Consider the following 18,072-nt stretch of genomic DNA (forward strand, 5'->3'; position numbering starts at 1 on the left):
CTGCAGCTCGTGGCTATAATTGGACATGAGAAATTATACTGTTTGATACTGTGTTTGTAAAAGACTGATAAATCTTTTGGGAGAAGTAAAAGGTGTAAAATCTTTCGGAAAGGTATTGCTGTAAATTCATCTGGTATTCACAGTCTGCGCAAACCATGTTGTAACACCAAAATATACTAACATACACTACCAAACTGTACACTGCACCATACATCTAACCCTAATAAGCCTACATATTGCCATGCCAACTGCAAACCCTCTCCATCATGATCTCATCAGACCAGATGAGTTCCTGGCCTTTAGCTTCAAGCCTTACTATAGTCGCCAGCCACAGTCTATTTCAGAGATGGATAGCTGCCATTTGGACAGGTCCTACAGGCTGGTATCTATTGACCACAGCAGTTATACTCCTATCTTTTCCCCAATTTCTGCGCTGATTCCACATTAGATAAGTCTATACCCATTCATTCACAAAAAGTGAGAAGAGTGATTGATTGAAGCTGTCAAAGTAACAGGTCACATGACCGTGATGATGATGGGAACAGGACGGACATCAGGACACCCCATAGTACTCCTGACCTCTGATGCTCTGCACTCAGTCCCAGTGGGATGCTTAGTGCATGCCTAGCATTATGTTACAATAGCTATATGGCTTCTCTTACACTCTTCCCCCCACCCTGGCTGACATATGGGAGTAGTACAGTGCAACTTCGGCACTGTTCCAATAATTTCCAGCAACGCGTCACTGTCTTCCAATCATTTCCAGCACGGTTTGTTGGTGAGAGATCTGATTGGTTGGGGTCAAAAGTCGACAGATTAAAGCTGCCTTGTTATTTAATCAGCATTGATGTGAGAGATCTGCATTAGAGTTCCAAGTGACTTCTCACTCGTAGCACGATCCAACTTGGAAAGCGTACAATTAAGATCAGAACAGAAGTCAGGAAATGGAACTCTCATGGTGCTGTGATACCATCTCAGAATTCATTAGGGAGGCCATGCTGGTTTTAATGATAAACATTAAAAGATATTTGGGGAAGTTGTGTTGCCTATTGCTACAGTAAACAAAACATGTTTCTATATGATTTTCATGTTATGAAATTACATGATAACAATACTGTTATGAACAGAGACCAACATCTTATTTCCGTTAATCTATAATACTTAAACTAAATTCATATTAATATAATACTATACTCCCTATAATCACTGTGTCACTGCAACCACACACAACCCTGAGTAAAATGATAATCCCGTATTGCAGTAGGTGCTTATAATGCTGTACTGTATCTCAACTAGACATCATTCCCACAGGTGGTCCAGACTCCAGTGGAGGGAGGAGCAACAGCTATCCATGCATCACCCTCAGAGGAACCTGTTAGAAAACTGACAGACCTGATCAACACTCCCACACAGCTGCACAAATTGCCCCCAAACCAGTCAGCAGATGGGCTGGCTGGTGTGAGACCCACATAACTGACAGAAAAGATTACAATCTTAACAAACAAATGTGTCTGAAAGTAAACACTGCCCAGACTAGCTAGCATCTCATGTGGCCTACAATAGAATGGTCTATTTGACTATTATTTGCCTGTTATTACATTTCATTTAGAAAAATATAGGACTGTGTCATATCTTTGTACTATAACAAAAGTGAGCCTAGCCAGTGCTGGTTTACCAAGAACACCTAATTTAATTACAAAGAGATCCAATTTCCTGAGCACAATAGTGACATCATGAGCTAATCTTACGGTGCATTTCCTTCCCTGCCTTATAATTTCATACTTTATGATAACAATATAAGACAAATAATAGAACACTTGCATTGGAACAACAATATTTTTCAAACGTAAAGTTAAAACCATTGACTGACTATATAATTAAAAACGTATTGATTGTAGCCCATAGCTGACATTACAGTTATTCTCAATTGCTAAAACACAATCTCTGAAACCTTGCTCCATTTCCTGAAAACATTAAACACAAAACCTCATCTTCAAGCACTATTTACATAACCTCTGACTCCTCTCGCAAAATGAAACAGTCGCCTCAAAACAGTTTTACCTGTGTTCAAAATCAAACACTGCTCTCAAATCATAAACAAAGTGATCAAAATGATATACACTCTCAAGCAGTCAGTAAACAATACACCGAAAAATAGAAAACACATTGTTCAAAACATACAATTCTCAGGGAGAAGTACATTTTTAATCTAAAAAAAATATTCATATTTTTCCGTCATTGTATTTTGATGAACGAAAACATGTTCTATCATAGTAGCTCAAAATTGATCAGAAATTACTACTCTGCTTTGCCCTTTGCAATTTTGTTTTTTGTTCTTCCTCCTGCTTGTACCCCTATTTTTACAGTACTGTACCCTGCATCTCACAAACTTGTCCTTTGTCTCTGTGATACTGTAATTCTTGTTCTTTGTTGATATGACCCTGCAACCAGTCAAAATCTATTGAGCAGTCAGTACTGTTAGTAAATGGAAAGCACAATGTTCAGGGCCATACAATTTGTCCATTGTACAGTATACAGCTTACAATGCACTGTACTACAGTATACAATACTAAAAGGGACAAAAATCAAAGGAGTAAACATGTGATCAATGTGCTTCTTCTTGTCTTTGGGCTGGGTCAGGCCAGAGCACTTCGTCGACATCACAAGCAATATTGTCCCTCCTGAGGCTAAATCCATGGCTTGCAGCAGATTTACTCTGGTGTAGGGTTGTCTGTCATACACTTTCCATCTCCAAGAGGAGAAAAACTCCTCAATTGGATTCAGGAAAGGCAAGTATGGAGGGAGGTACAAGTTCATAAACTGCCCATTGATGTTAAACCATTCCCTTACCTGAGCAGCTCGGTGGAAACTGACATTGTCCCACACTATCACATAAGTGGGAATGGGATTCTCATTTAGCTCTTGACCCTGCTGCTCTTGAACCTGCTGCTCAAATAAAATATATCTTAGATTGGCAATAAATGTTAGAAGGTGCTGGGTGTTATATGGCCCGAGTGTAACATGGTGATGTAGAACACCATGGTTGCTGATAGCAGCACAGATTGTGACATTGCCACCTCGTTGACCAGGGACTTCAACAATGGCCCGCTGTCCAATCATGTTTCGGCCTCTCCTTCTCCACTTTGTTAGATTGAAGCCTGCTTCATCGACAAAGATGAAGTCATGGGGTCTGTCCAAGGATTCCAAGTCAAATATTGTCTGTGTAGAAATACAATATACTGTATGTAGGATTTTGTAAGTCTTACAGAGACAGTGCTATACTGTAGAGTACAATTAGGCCTACTGTATGCACTTCTGATTCACATACATTGTATGTACTGAAGAGTAATGTCATTCACGTAGTATGTGTTAGTACTGTAGACAATCTGGATTACAGTAAATGTTTCTGAATGTACACTTACTTGCACATACTGAGCTTGCAGTTCTTTCACCCTTGGTGAGTTGCGCTCAAAAGGTACTTTGTATACTTGTTTCATTCGCATCCTATTACGATGGAGGACACGGTCAATTGTGGAAATGCTCACACTGTCGATCCCCCGGAAGTGTGTGTTGTCTTGTATCACTCGTTCCTGGATTTCTCTGAGTCGTATTGCATTATCTTGCAGGACCATGCCAACTATAACGGCCTCTTGCTCCCGAGTGAATATAGCTGTCCTTCCACCTGCATGTGGCAGCCTTGCAATTCTACAAAAAGTAGTTGTGCAGTTACAAAACATATTCATGCAGTACAATACATATAGTGATTAACTTTACAAATGTCTATTGAAACAGCTGCATATAGTGTAGTACAGTAAATTTGCAATTACAAAAATACAGTAGTATACTGTACCTGTTCTCTTCTCTGAATGTCCTTACTATGGTGGACACAGAAAATCGTCTCAAATTGGGTTGCACTCTAAATCCTGCTTCCCTCATTGTCAGTCCATGGACAAGAACATGGTCTATAACTGTTGCTCGAATTTCATCAGATATTTCCACTCTTTGTCTTCCTCTTCCTTTTCGTCCTCCTCTTCCTCTTTCTCGCCCTCCTCCTCCTCTTCCTCCTCCTCCTCGTATACGCACTCGTCCTCTCACATTGTTTCTTCTATCCATTCTCAGACTTTCTCCTTCCCACCTTCAACAACCTGTTTGCTCTCTGAACTGGCTTATATTGGTTGTGTCGCATCATTTGAAACAGGTTAAATCAATTTTGAGTGGTTGTGTTCAATCAATGACATGTGTTCTCTATTTGTATTTGATTGTTGCCAGTTGTGTTTACCAGTATGGATGACGTGCATTAGAGTGCAGAATGTGTTTTGAGAATGAGAATGTGTTTAGAGTTTTGCTGAAAAGTCTAAGTGAGATCTGCAAATTGTGTTTTACCATGTGAAATGGTTTAAGGTATTGACAACAGACTGCATAATTAGCTAAATGAGACCAGGCAACTGAGATCTTTGTTCAGCCAATGGGTTTTAGTGTTTTAGCAATTGAGAAAAACTGTAAAACTCGGTGGGCCAGTAAGTTTAGTCAAAGAATGCTCAGGTATGTATCGCCACCATGTGGCTACCTTGTGAAGTTATGCCTTCATGTAGCGATCGCCGCATCCTAATGACCCCGATATACCACAAGAACACATGAACATGGCCCATAAAGAGAAAAACCCTATGCGTGTTTGGAGTCACACCATTTCATTCATTTGTTGCTATATGCCGAAACGCCAAGTGTAGCCTATAGACTTTCCATGTATGTTAATAAATAACGTAAAGGTCAATCTCAACTGTCCCGTTTTCATCGCATTGGTCAAATCTAGTCTACGTCGTGTGCGCTTTTAGTCTGTCCTGATTACTTCAGCTGCTCCACTTCGTATTCGGTTTCTGTTCGCGTGCCGTGTATACTTGGTGTCAATGTAACCTACTGTATGTAGAGGAAACATCGCCATTGTAACGTTATTCATTTTCTCTCGACTGGAACAACGATACTGCTTTGTTATGCTTTTTGGATTTGCCTAATTTTCATAGGGTGGTTTTAAGGACTACAGAGATTGTAACATATGAAATAAGACCGACGCAAAGAGGATGTGGCCCAGAAACCAGGTCGATGAAGTATTGGCGCTATCATGAAAGGAAATGGTATGGACCTTTTATGGAGAATCTTAGCGGCTCTGAGCTTCGATTGTTTTAAGGATTCGGCGTCTTCACAGAGGTGAGTGTGAGAAAATTCCATCAAATTTCCCCAATGACCATAATTGTTTGTTTAATATTGTACGATATCCCACAGTTTTTATGCCATTATATATTACACTGAACAAAAATGTAAAGGCAACATGCAACAATTTCAAAGATTTTACTGATTTATAGTTCATATAAGGATATAATTCAATTTAAATAAATTATTTAGGCCCAAATCTATGGATTTCATGACTGGGAATACAGATATGCATCTGTTGTGCACAGATGTTTTAAAAAAAAAGGTAGGGGCATGGATCAGAACCAGTCAGTATCTAGTGTGACCATCCATTTTCAAGTGCCTCAGGCAGCACAACACATCTCCTTCGCATAAAGGGGATCAGGCTGTTGATTGTGGTCTGTGGAATGTTGTCCCACTTCTCTTCAATGGCTGGGTGAAGTTGCTAGATATTGGTGGGAACTGGAACACTCTGTCATACACGTTGATCCAGAGCATCCCACACATGCTCAATGGGTGTCATGTTAGGTGAGTATGCTGGCCATGGAAGAACTGGGACATCTTCAGCTTCCAAGAATTGTGTACAGATCCTTGCGACATGTGGCCATGCATTATCATGGTGAAACATGAGGGGATGGTGGCAGATTAATGGTACGACAATGGGCCTCAGGATCTAGTCACGGTATCTTTGTGTATTCAAATTGCCATCGATCAAATGCAATTGCATGCGTTGTCCGTAGCTTATGCCTGCCAATACCATAACCCTACCGCCACCATGGGGCACTCTGTTCACAACATTGACATCAGCAAACCGCTCACCCACACAACGCCATACACGCTGTCTGCCATCTGCCCGGTACACTTGAAACCAGGATTAATCCGTGAAGAACACACTTCTCCAGCGTGCCAGTGGCCATCGAAAGTGAGCATTCGCCCACTAAAGTCGCTTACGACGTCGAACTGCAGTTAGATCAAGACCCTGGTGAGCACGACGAGCATGTAGATGAGCTTCCCTGAGAAGGTTTCTGACAATTTGTGGATAAATTCTTCGGTTGTGCAAACCCATAGTTTTATCAGCTTTCTGATGGCTTGTCTCAAACGATCCTGCAGGTGAATAAGCCGGATGTGGAGGTCCTGGACTGGCGTGGTTGCATGTGGTCTGCGGTTGTGAGGCCAGTTGGACATAATGCTAAATTCTCTAAAATGACATTGGAGGCGGTTTATGGTAGAGAAATGAACATTCAGTTCTCTGGAAACAGCTCTGGTGGACATTCCTGCAGTCAGCATGCCAATTGCACGCTCCCTCAACTTGAGACATCTGTGGCATTGAGTTGTGACAACTGCACATTTTAGTGGCCTTTTGTCCCCAGCACAAGGTGCACCTGTGTAATGATCATGCTGTTTAATCCGCTCCTTGATATGCCACACCTGTCAGGTGGATGGATTATCTTGGCAAAGGATAAATGCTCACTAACAGGGATCTAAACAAATTTGTGCACAGAATTGGAGAGAAATAAGCTTTTTGTGAGTATGGAATATTTCTGGAATCTTTTATTTCAGCTCATGAAACATGGGACCAACACTTTACATGTTGCGTTTTTATATTTTTGTTCGGTATATTATGGAGTCAGAGCCGAAGTGTCAATATCCTAGTAAGTAATGTTTCATTTCAGTTTTAAGACTAGATTAATAGCATATGGATAATCTATTTGATCCCCCCTCTATAAGAGTTTGTGAAATGTAACAATATATTAGCAATGAAGAAAAAATCCATCCTTTAGTTGTTATGACAAAAGGTTTGTGAAGCAAAAAGTTTTGCCTCCATTCTCCAGCATTGTCTTCATGAGACAAATTATGAAAGGGATGAAATAATGTGTTACATGACCACAAATGTAGCCAGAAATGCATCTGACTTTTTTGGATATCCTTTGTTAAACCAAAACATATCATACAGTGTATATCTTGCAGATGTCATTGCATTTTCAGTATGTATTATATATGTTTTCTATTCAGGATTGATGAATGATAGGATCATCTAAGTATAGAAACTATTACATACCATTTTGCCCCACAGCATTTGTTTGGGATAAATTAATTTTAAAAGATTGACAGAGTACTACACTGTATAGTCTATACCATTGCACTTCAGCAAACACCTTGTCACGCCTACTCCTGCTCCCTCCCTCGGGCGCTCAACGTCAACGGTCTACTAACTACCAGTCCTGGCAACCCACATTGCGTAAACCTGGCAACCATCATGGCGCACACCTGGACTTCATCACCACCCTGATTACTTTCCCTTCATATAGCCCTCAGTAATCCTCAGTCATCAGGCAGTATTGGGTTTTGGTCACTTTCAGTACGCGTATCCTGTTTTGTATTTTCTTAATGTTTATTATTATTAAACTCACCTTCTGCATCTGCTCCCTGTGTATACATTACATACCTCTTACCAAGAGTCCAACCCCTAACTTCTCATCCCCTCTGTAGGTCTCCAGGCAAGCTGAGCTCCAGCCAGGCAGGTAGTCTGGAAAGCAGCTCCCTGACTGGCTCTCTCTCCCTGGGGCCAGACCTGCCTCACTGCCAGTGCTGCATCTCCTACGAAGCCCGCCTGAAACGCCTGTCCTGCGGCCACCTTTACTGTGACCCCTGCACAGACCAGATCGTTAACCTGGCCTTCGAGGACATCGAGGGCCTCTCTGATTACCCCTGCCCCATGTGCAAGTCCCTCCGCCAGCTAGGGGACCTGGGCCCCCCTTCTTATGGGTACCTGGGGACCCCTTCTTTTGGGCCATGTGGGACCCTGCAGCAGCAGGTGGCTAAAGAGCATGGGAGCAGGTGGGGGTAAAACTGAGGCAGTTTATACTGTACATCAAGGGGTGTGGTTAAAAAAATGCATGTTGTCCCCTCTCAAGATGAAATACTGTAGGAACCATTTTGTCTTTTCAGTTATGTCTTTAGTGTTTTGATTTTAATATTTTAATGCACTGCCTTACACTGAGATTGTGATCTGGTAACGTGTGATGGATAGTGGCTCTGTGTTTCTTCTTTGTGTAATATGGAGGTGGAAGTGCATAACATTACAGATAATGTCCATTGGTGTGCCATAACTTACTGTAAGTGGATATTGCAGGGTGATTAAGCCAGAGCTAAGATAAGTATTAGATGTTTGTGTCAGACAGTTCTTTACATTTATGTGTACTGATTATTATTAGTAGACATTTGCACCTTATTTTAAAAATATTTATATTTTGAGTGTACTTACTGCTTATGCATTTTAATTTAACTTAATTGTACAGTGCCATGCTACTTTTAAAGTGTTCAATATCATATTGTAAATATTTATTTTGCTAAAAAATAAAGTTTGTGAATTGTATTACTCTGTTGGAAGACTTGAATGATTGCAGCACATCATTATCTGGTCGTCTGGGGTCCATGGCATGCCCTCCATTGTGATCTCTGGCCTGACTCTTCTGCAGACTGGAATATGTTCTGGGATTCATCCGATGGCATTGAGAAGTGTACTACCACATCCGTCACCGCCTTCATTAACTTCATCGATGATGTCGTTCCCCACAGTGACCGTACATACATATCCCAACCAGATGCCATGGATTACAGTCAACATCCACACTGAGCTAAAGGCTAGAGCTGCTGCTTTCAAGGAGCAGGAGACTAATCCGGTCACTTAAGAAATCCCGCTACATCCTCCAATGAACCATCAAACAGGGAAAGCGTTAATACAGGACTAAGATCAAATTTTACTACACCGGCTCTGACGCTCGTCGGATGTGGCAGGGCTTGCAAACTATTACGGATTACAAAGGGAACTCCATCCGCGACCTGCCCTGTGATGTGAGCATACCAGACGAGCTAAATGCCTTCTGTGCTCGCTTCGAGGCAAGCAACACTGAACCATGCATGAGCGCACCAGCTGTTCCGGACGACTGTGTGATCATAGATGATGTGAGTAAGACCTCTTTTAAACAGGTTATCATTCAGATTACCAGGAAAAAATACTCAGAGCATGCGCTGACCAGCAGGCAAGTGTTTTCACTGACATTTTCAATCTCTCCCTGACTCAGTCTGTAATACATGTTTCAAGCAGACCACCATAGTCCCTGTGCTCAAGAACGCAAAGGTAACCTGCCTAAATGACTACTGCCCTGTAGCACTCACATCTGTAGCCATGAAATGTTTTGAAAGGCTAGACATGGCTAACATCATCATCCCAGAAACCCTGGACCGGCTCCGATTCGCATACTGCCCAACAGATCCACAGATGATGCAATCTCTATTGCACTCCACACTGCCCTTGACAAAAGGATCACCTAAGTGAGAATGCTGTTCATTGACTACAGCTCAGCGTTCAACACCATAGTGCCCTCCAAGCTCATCACTAAGCTAAGGATCCTGGGACTGAACACTTCCCTCTGCAATTGGATCCTGGACTTCCTGATAGGCCGCCTCCAGGTGGTGAGGTGTTACGAGAATTATGTTCTCAATGTTCTTAAACTGAACTACAATTAAACTACTCAGTCCCAGAGTTTGTAAGATTCTGGTTGAATGAAACAGAGTCCCAGCTTACAATAGTCAAAATGTTTATTCACGAACGCTCTAAATATCATACAATGCACATAACCAAACGTGTGAGGTATAAAAGGCTATGATATACACTTTATGAATGCCCCTCCCCTCCTCTCATCTGACTCTGTCACAATGTTCAACTTCGATAGCTCCTTCGATCTACCCGGGTTCCTCAATCTTTATGTCTGCAACTGACAAGTCAAGCTCAGAAACAGGAAACCTCTGTGGTTTCCCAGCGCCTGACTTACTTCTCCTCTCGGAACACAGTCTAGTCTATAAGGTCAGAGTAATATAACACAATTGTTTCCTGCAAATCCTCACAGACATGTTCCATCCTAGAATTGTTAGTATTTCTGTAACCTATTGTAACACACACACGTTAAATGTCTTCTATTATTTGGCATTAACTCAATAAATGAATACTATAAGTCTTCTCCAAACGGTCATTGCTTATCCTATTCTGCAACATGTTTCCTAATCTACTGCAAGTCTAACGGTTTTCTCCCCTCCCTGGGTTGGGAGACCTTCCTGTTATCAGTTTCACAGTTGTCACAATACATTGAGTGCTTGTTTTAACTTTTAGCCTTTAACTTATATAATTTCTATATCATGAGGGTAGGCAACAACACATCCACCACGCTGACCCTCAACACGGAGGCCCCTCCGGTGCATGCTTAGTCCCCTCCTGTACTCCCTGTTCACCCATGACTGCGTGGCCACGCACGACTCCAACACCATCATTAAGTTTGCAGACGACACAACGGTGTTAGGCCTGATCACCGACAACGATGAGACAGCCTATAGGGAGAAGGTAATGGATGTTATGTTACATTACGGTTGTCCATCGTATCTGATGATGACTTCTAAGTTAACAGTGAGTACTTTGGTGACTGTAGAATCCAATTCGAGATCCACAAACTGTATTGCAGGTGGGGCATATGCAGTCTGTGTTGGCGGGGCATGGTTGTATGTCTCCTGAGCTATTTTTGCAGTTTTGTTGTGCTCCTCTCCTCCCAACTATGGACACCGCTATGGCAGAGCTGCCGCCAGGTGGAACGGTCGGCAGCAGCATCCTCCAGGTCTGTGGGTTTGATGCTGCACTTCTTCAGCAACGTTTGCAGCATATCGCCGGACAAGATGTAGCTGGCCATACGGCATCTTCCGCGTCAAGAGCTTCTGAGACATTCTAATGACATGCTCAAGCCAGCGCAGTTGGTGTTGTGTGACCATGGCATCCATACTCTTGCAGTTGGTCTTAGCAAATATTTCTGTATGGGGCACACGGTCGCACCAGGTGATTCCCAGGATGCGCTTCAGGCATCTTATGTGACCCATGCTTCACAGCTGTAAAGAAGTGTGGTGATACAGACTGCTTGATAGACGGCAACTTTGGTGTGGATGTGGAGATCCCTGTTTTGGAAGACCCTGCGTCTTGAGTTTCCCGAAGGCAATTGATGCTTGCTTGATCCTATATTTAATTTAGAGGTCGATGCTGCAGTCCTCCGAGAGGATGCTGTCCAGGTATTTGAAGGATGGGACTATTGCCAGTGATTTGTGTTCAATGGTGAAGACAGGCATGGTGGGTGGAGGGCTGGATCTCCATTAGTAGACCACCTCTGTCTTGGTGGTGTTGATATGCGGTCTCATCCTGCTATAGACACTCACAGCCGCTACAAGGACGGACAGAAGGTCTTCCAGAGTCATCAGCATACTGCAGCTCAAGAACCCGCGCCGTCAAAACCTTGGTGGTTGCTTGGAGCCTCCTGATGTTGAATAGGTTTCCATCCAGCCTGAAGTCCACTGCAAACCCGCTGCTGTCCTCAAGCTTCTTATGGAGAGGCTGGGTGACACATAGGAGGAAGATGTTAGAGTACAGATGCCAGCACACGCCCCTGCCTCTCAGCGATGATTACTCCAAAGGGCACTGACTCCTGCCCTCCTATGGCCACCCAAGACATCATCCCATCATGGAACTGGCAAAGGATGTTGACAAATTTGTCTGGACAGCCAAATTTGAGTAGAATGCCCCATAGTAGTTCCCTGTTCAGTGTTGAAGGCCTTGGAGAGGTTGACAAAGGCAATGAAAAGGTCCTGATGTTGTTCACAGCACTTCTCCTGGAGATGCCATGCGGTGAATATCGTGTCGACTGTACTCCTGTTCTTTCTGAAGCTGCATTGAACTGCTGCCAGAGTCACCTCTGTTGTTTACCAGCCAGTGTAGCATCACCTAGGCCAGGACCTTGCTGGCAACAACCAGAAGGGATATTCCCCAGCTGTTGCCGCAGATGGACTTGTCACCCTTGTTCTTATAGATGGTGCAATGTTTGCATCCCACCACTGTTTGGGGACGATCTCCCAGTCCCAAACCTCAGTGATGTACTGGTGGAGTGTTCTGGTGCAGAAGTAACCCCCCCTTAAGTAGCTCTGCCAGGATGTTGTCAGCACCAGGAGCTGTGTTGTTCTTGAGGGAATGGATAGCTGATAACACCTCTTGGAAGGTTGGCGAATGGTTGATGTCTTGAATTGTGTGGACGGATTGGCAGTTCTTCCAGGATGGAGTGGTCAGTAGGAGAGCGCTGATTGAGTAGTGCTTCAAAGTGGTCAGCCCACCTCATCAGGATCTGGTTTTGGTCCTTCAAGAGATCAGACCATCAGTTGTTTTCAGGGGGGTGATGGAGCGACTTCTAGGGCCATAGATAAAAATTGTGCATGTTGTTTTTGTCAGCATAAATTTTGATTTCCTGAGCCTTATTCATCCACCATTCATTCTGCAGTGCACACAATGTTTGCACTTCCTTGTGTGATGCATTTTAACCTTTATTTAACTAGGCAAGTCAGTTAAGAACAAATTCTTATTTACAATGACGGCCTACTCCGGCCAAACCCTCCCCTAACCCGGGCCATGCTGGGCCAATTGTGCGCCGCCTTATGGGACTCCCGATCACGGCTGGTTGTGATACAGCCCGGATCGAACCAGGGTCTGTAGTGACGCCTCTAGCATGCCATTGATGGTGGAGGGTAGCAGATGTGTGGCTGTTGAAAATAGCCCTGTGTGCTTTGTGCATATTGTCTAGTATGGTTGTGATGGTGTCAGAGTTCTCATCGAACCAGTCCTGATGTTTCCTACCTCTGTAGCCAATTAAGTGGGCCACTTCCTGATAGAGCACTGAGCTAATAGATGTCCACTTCTGGTCCATGGGGTCCTCTGCGCTCAGAAGAGGCTAAATCTCCCTCAGCCTTTTAGTGAGAGGGCGACGGAACTCGTACCTTACTGCAGCTTTCTCAAGCCGGGTACAGTGCAGAGGCTTCTTACTGGACTTCTGCAGGTGTTGGGGGGACGTATTCTCACCTGGAGTTTAGCCAGTATCATACAGTGATCTGTCCAGCATTCAGCACCCTTCATGGCATGTGTCAGCAGGACGTCATTTGTGTCAGAACGTCTCACTATGGCGTAGTCAATCAGGTGCCAGTGTTTGGAATGTGGGTGCATCCATGATGTTTTATATTTGTTCTTCTGCTGGAACAAGGTGTTAGTGAAAAATGAGATCGTGCTCGGCACATAGTTGGCAGTCTCATGCCGTTCTCATTGACCTGGCCAACACCATGCCTACCCAGTACTCCACTCTATATCCTGTTGTTCTGTCCCACCCTAGCATTGAAGTCACCCAGCAGAAAGATCTTGTCATTCCTGGGGATGCGGTGAAAGGCCTCATGTAGTGACTGGTAGAAGCAGTCCTTTGCCTCATTTTCAGATGGTAAAGTTGGTGCGTATGCACTGAGAGGAGTAGCATAACACATCTTGGCTAGGGGGATATGGAGATACATGAGTCTTTCACTTATGCCGACAGGTAATTGCCAGTCCTACACCGTGCTGATGTTGTCCACCCGGAGGGTAACCTTTCCAGAAGAAGGTGTAGCCTTCTTCCTCCTCTTTCAGGGAACCTTCATCCAGGAACCTGGTCTCACTCAGGGCAGCAATGTCAATGTTGTAGCGCCTTAGTTCTGCAGCAATCAAAGCTCTTCTCCGATGGGGTCTATCACCATTATCAACAGTGTCCAAAAGAGTTCTGATGTTCCATGTCGCCAGTTTCGGGGGAATTATTATCATTAGCATTTTTCGACCTCTGAGTGGAACTCCGATAGGAGCGGTAGCCAATCCAGGATAGAGTGAGTGGGTAATTTTTTGGCCACCTTTTCTAGGCCTCTCCTCAGCTGGGGTGAGCAGTGTGGCTCCTAAATAGGGCTGCTCAGTCACACAAGGGTCTGCCAAGAGCAGCCTCCACTCAAGTCCCAACTGCTGGCGACCATAATAGTCCTGTGCCGCTGGCGTGCAGTGGTCTGATTTTAAGGGTGCATTCACTCCTGCCCCCGTCACCAGACACCCCAACACCGCCAGACTTTAGTCCGCTTTCCGGTCGATGGCTTCACTGAGGTCAGAAGTGGATACCTGCGCAAAGGAAGTTACTTAAAGTGCCACAGCGGGTGTGCAATCCCCAACAGAACTACTTCACTGTAGGACGGTGAATTCCTGTGGCAAGGAGGGAAACCCAGGATGACCGGTATCTTCCACAGCTGCAGGAGGCTGCTGGATCCCCAGACTGTCGGCGTCCGCCTTCCGCCAGCACCATACTTTTCTCTCAGGGTGTGCTCCCCTTGCCTTTGTCGTACCAGACTAACACACAAGGCAGCAGGGCAGTGGTTGATGGCTGCCAGGATGTGTCCATCTGTACAGTGGGCCTGTACAGATGCATCTCTGGGGCCCACTGCTGCTCTGAGATCCCCTGCCGGTTAGCCTGGAGTTTCAAGACAACCAGTTAACTGGGAGGAGGTCAAGAGACCTGGCAGTGTGGTGCCGGGACAAAAACCTCTCCCTCAATGTCAGCAAGACAAAGCACCTGATCGTAGACTACAGGAAAAGGAAGGCAAAGCATGCCCCCATTCACATCGACAGGGCTGTAGTGGAGTGGATTGAGTGCTTCACATTCCTTGGTGTCAACATCACCAACAAACGAACATGGTCCAAACACACCAACACAGTCATGAAGAGGGCACGACAATGTCTATTCCCCCGCAGGAGACTGAAAAGATTTGGTATGGGACCTCAGATTCTCAAAATGTTCTACAGCTGCACCATCAAGTGCATCCTGACTGGTTGAATCACCACTTGGAATGGCAACTGCATGGCATCCGACCGCAAGACGCTACAGAGGGTAGTGCGTATGGCCCAGTACATCACTCAGGCCGAGCTTGCTGCCATCCAGGACCTCTATACCAGGCGGTGTCATAGGAAGGCCCTAAAAATTGTCAAAGACTCCAGCCACCCAAGTCATAGACTGTTCTCTTTGCTACCGCATGGCAAGCGATACTGGAGCGCCAAGTCTGGGACCAAAAAGCTCGTTAACAGCTTCTATCCCCAAGCCATATGACTGCTGAACAGTTAGTCTGCGTAGCCATTTGATTATTTGCATTGACCCCCTTGTTTTATTCTTATTTATTAGAATATTTTGCACTCAATCTTGCACAGGCTCGTTGTACACTCACTGGACTCTAACTACACACACACACACATACTACACTGACATTCCAACACAGACGCACAAGGACACACATGCATATTGACGCCACACACATACATTCACACTCTTCACATACGCTGCTGCTACTCTGTTTATTATTTATGCATAGTCACTACCCCTACCTGCATGTACATATTACCTTGACTAGCCCGTACCCCTGCACATTGACTTGGTAACTGTACACCTTGTGTATATATCCTAATTATTGTTATTTTGTGTTACTATTTTTCTTTTAGTTTATTTAGCACAACTCTGCATTGTTGGTTAAGGGTTCGTAAGTAAGCATTTCACGGTAATGTCTACACCTGTTGTATAATTTGGTTGCCAGAGGATCAGTTCACTAGCAGGGGTGTCCTTCTGCCTGTAGACATGGCCGACACAAACAGATGACACAGCAAAAGCAAGACTGCTTCCCCAATCAAAAGCCCTGGATTAACACAGAGGTATGCGCTAAAATAAAGGACAGAGCTACAGCAGTCAACCCAGAGGCGATGACTAAGGACACAAACGTGTACAAGAAGTCCCACTACGACCTCTGCAGAGTCATCAAACAGGCAAAAGGACAATATAGGAACAAGGTGGAATCCTATAACACCGGCTCCGACGCATGTGGCAGGGGCTACAGTCCATTACAGATTACAAAGGGAGACCTAGCCGTGATCTATCCAATGGTGCCTTTCTACCAGACGGGTGTTCTCAGAGCATGCGCAGACCAGCTGGCAGGCATGTTCATGTTCAACCTCTCCAGTCTGTAATCCCCACGTCTCAAGCTGAACAACATCATTCCTGTTTCCAAGAACTCGGAGGTTAACTTCCACAATGACTGCTGCTCTGTAGCACTAACATCTGTAATCATGTGAAGTGCTTTGGAAGGCTGGTCATGGCGCACATCACCTCCATCATCCCAGACACCCTAGACCCACTCCAATTTGCATACCGCCCAGACAGATCTACAGACAATGCAATCTCAATTGCACTTGTAGGTGAAAAATTCATGACCATGCTTGATTTTCCAGTATCCAGACTGACCACCTTGAAGCATTGAGACAGAAAACATAGGGCTAACGAATAAGACATGTGTAAACAGAATATAGGCTGAGCTCAGTTAAATGGAAAGAGCTGGATAAACAGAGTTAAACATTGGACTGCAGTAAAAACACAATGTAGGCAGAATCCATAAGAATGTACAGACTGGGTCAACATGAAGTTAATCACCAGACATGTAAAAACAGAACGTAAGCAGAAAATGTAACAAGGAACCCATGGTTGTACTAATCAAGGATCATTAGAAAAGCACTTATACTGGGAACATATATATGCAATAAATGTATTATTTGTTGTGTTACAACTAGGGCCCCGCCACCATTATAATCTAAACCGATGTGGGTGTTAACAAGCAAGAACTGAGACTGGAAGATAATGGTGGTGCAAGGCCAAGGGAAGTTATTAATCTACATAGAGGGGAGTGACTCTGTGTGTTATGAAAAGAAGGAAAACTATAAAGCCTGAGCTCTGTGGCAAGAAAGGCAGTTGTTCCATGGAATTGCTCGACTCTGTTACTTTGTAACAAAGTCTAATTGAATTTACAAGTTCCGGTATCCGTGAAATAATTGATTCAATATTTCCACAACACACTCCAAACAGCCCTCTCCCACCTGGACAAGAGGAATACTTGTGAGAATGCTGTTCATAGACTACAGCTCAGCGTTCAACACCATAGTGCCCTCTAAGCTCGGGATCCTGGGAATGAACACCTCACTCTTCAACTGGATCCTGGACTTCCTGATGCGCTGACCCCAGGTGGTGCGAGTAGGCAAAAATACCATCTGCCCCGCTGACCCTTAACACGTGGGCCCCCCACGTGTGTGCTTAGCCCCCTTCCTGTACTCCCTGTTTACCCACGAATGTGTGGCCACGCACAACCAAGTCCAAGTTTGCTGACGACACGAAGATGGTAGGCCTGATCACCAACGGCGATGAGACAACCTACAGGGTCAGAGAACTGGCAGTGTGGTGCCAAGGCAACAACCTCAACAAGACCAAGGAGCTGATTGTGGACTACAGGAAACAGGAGGGTGCACACACCCATACACATCAACGTGGCCACAGTAGAGAGGGTCAAGAGCTTAAATTTCCTCTGTATCCAAATCACTGAGGACTTAACATGGTCAGCAACGCCTTTTCTCCCTCAGGAGGCTGAAATGATTTGGCATGGCCCCTCAAACTTTTACAGCTGCACCATTTGAGAGCATCCTGACTATCACCGTCTGGTATGGCAATTGCACTGCCCGCGACTGGAAGGCACTACAGAGGGTGGTGCGGATAGCCCAGCGCATCACTGGGGGCGAGCTCCCATCCATCCATCCAGGACGCACATGCCAAGTGGTATCTGAGAAAGGCCTGAAAAATTGCCAAAGTCTCCAGCCACCCGAGACATGGACTGTTCTCCATGCTCCTGTCTGGCAGGCGGTACAGGTGCATCAAGGCTCAGACAGCTTCTATCCCCTGGCCATAAGGCTTAATGGCTAACTAACTGCTCTCCCTCTCCCACAGGTCTCTACTCTACCCAGACACAACCTATGCTAAAATGAGAATTGATATGATTTATTACTCCATTACGCTGCTGTCCATTGACTAGTGATTGCTTTTACCATTAGTATTTATATATTTATCCTACTACCAGTCACTTTTCATGTTTAAATCCACCTCAACCACTCCAGCACAT

General features: G+C 44.6%; 1 protein-coding gene across 1 annotated transcript; it reads left to right on the forward strand.

The window, feature by feature from the left end:
- The first annotated feature begins 4,635 nt into the window (after window positions 1–4,635).
- On the forward strand, window positions 4,636–8,563 carry LOC106581815 (uncharacterized). Its single transcript, XM_014164190.2, has 2 exons — window positions 4,636–5,202; window positions 7,675–8,563. The coding sequence occupies exons 1-2, from the start codon at window positions 5,117–5,119 to the stop codon at window positions 8,030–8,032; spliced, it is 444 nt and encodes a 147-aa protein (XP_014019665.1). The 5' UTR covers window positions 4,636–5,116; the 3' UTR covers window positions 8,033–8,563.
- The last annotated feature ends 9,509 nt before the right edge of the window (window positions 8,564–18,072 follow it).

Source organism: Salmo salar, chromosome ssa02 (assembly GCF_905237065.1).
Source record: "Salmo salar chromosome ssa02, Ssal_v3.1, whole genome shotgun sequence".
Taxonomy (NCBI): domain Eukaryota; kingdom Metazoa; phylum Chordata; class Actinopteri; order Salmoniformes; family Salmonidae; genus Salmo; species Salmo salar.

Coding starts and splice junctions, on each gene's coding strand:
- LOC106581815 (XM_014164190.2), top strand. CDS start 5,117: ATGAAAGGAAATGGTATGGACCTTTTATGGAGAATCTTAGCGGCTCTG. Junction 5,203..7,674: donor GATTCGGCGTCTTCACAGAG/GTGAGTGTGAGA, acceptor TCCCCTCTGTAG/GTCTCCAGGCAAGCTGAGCT.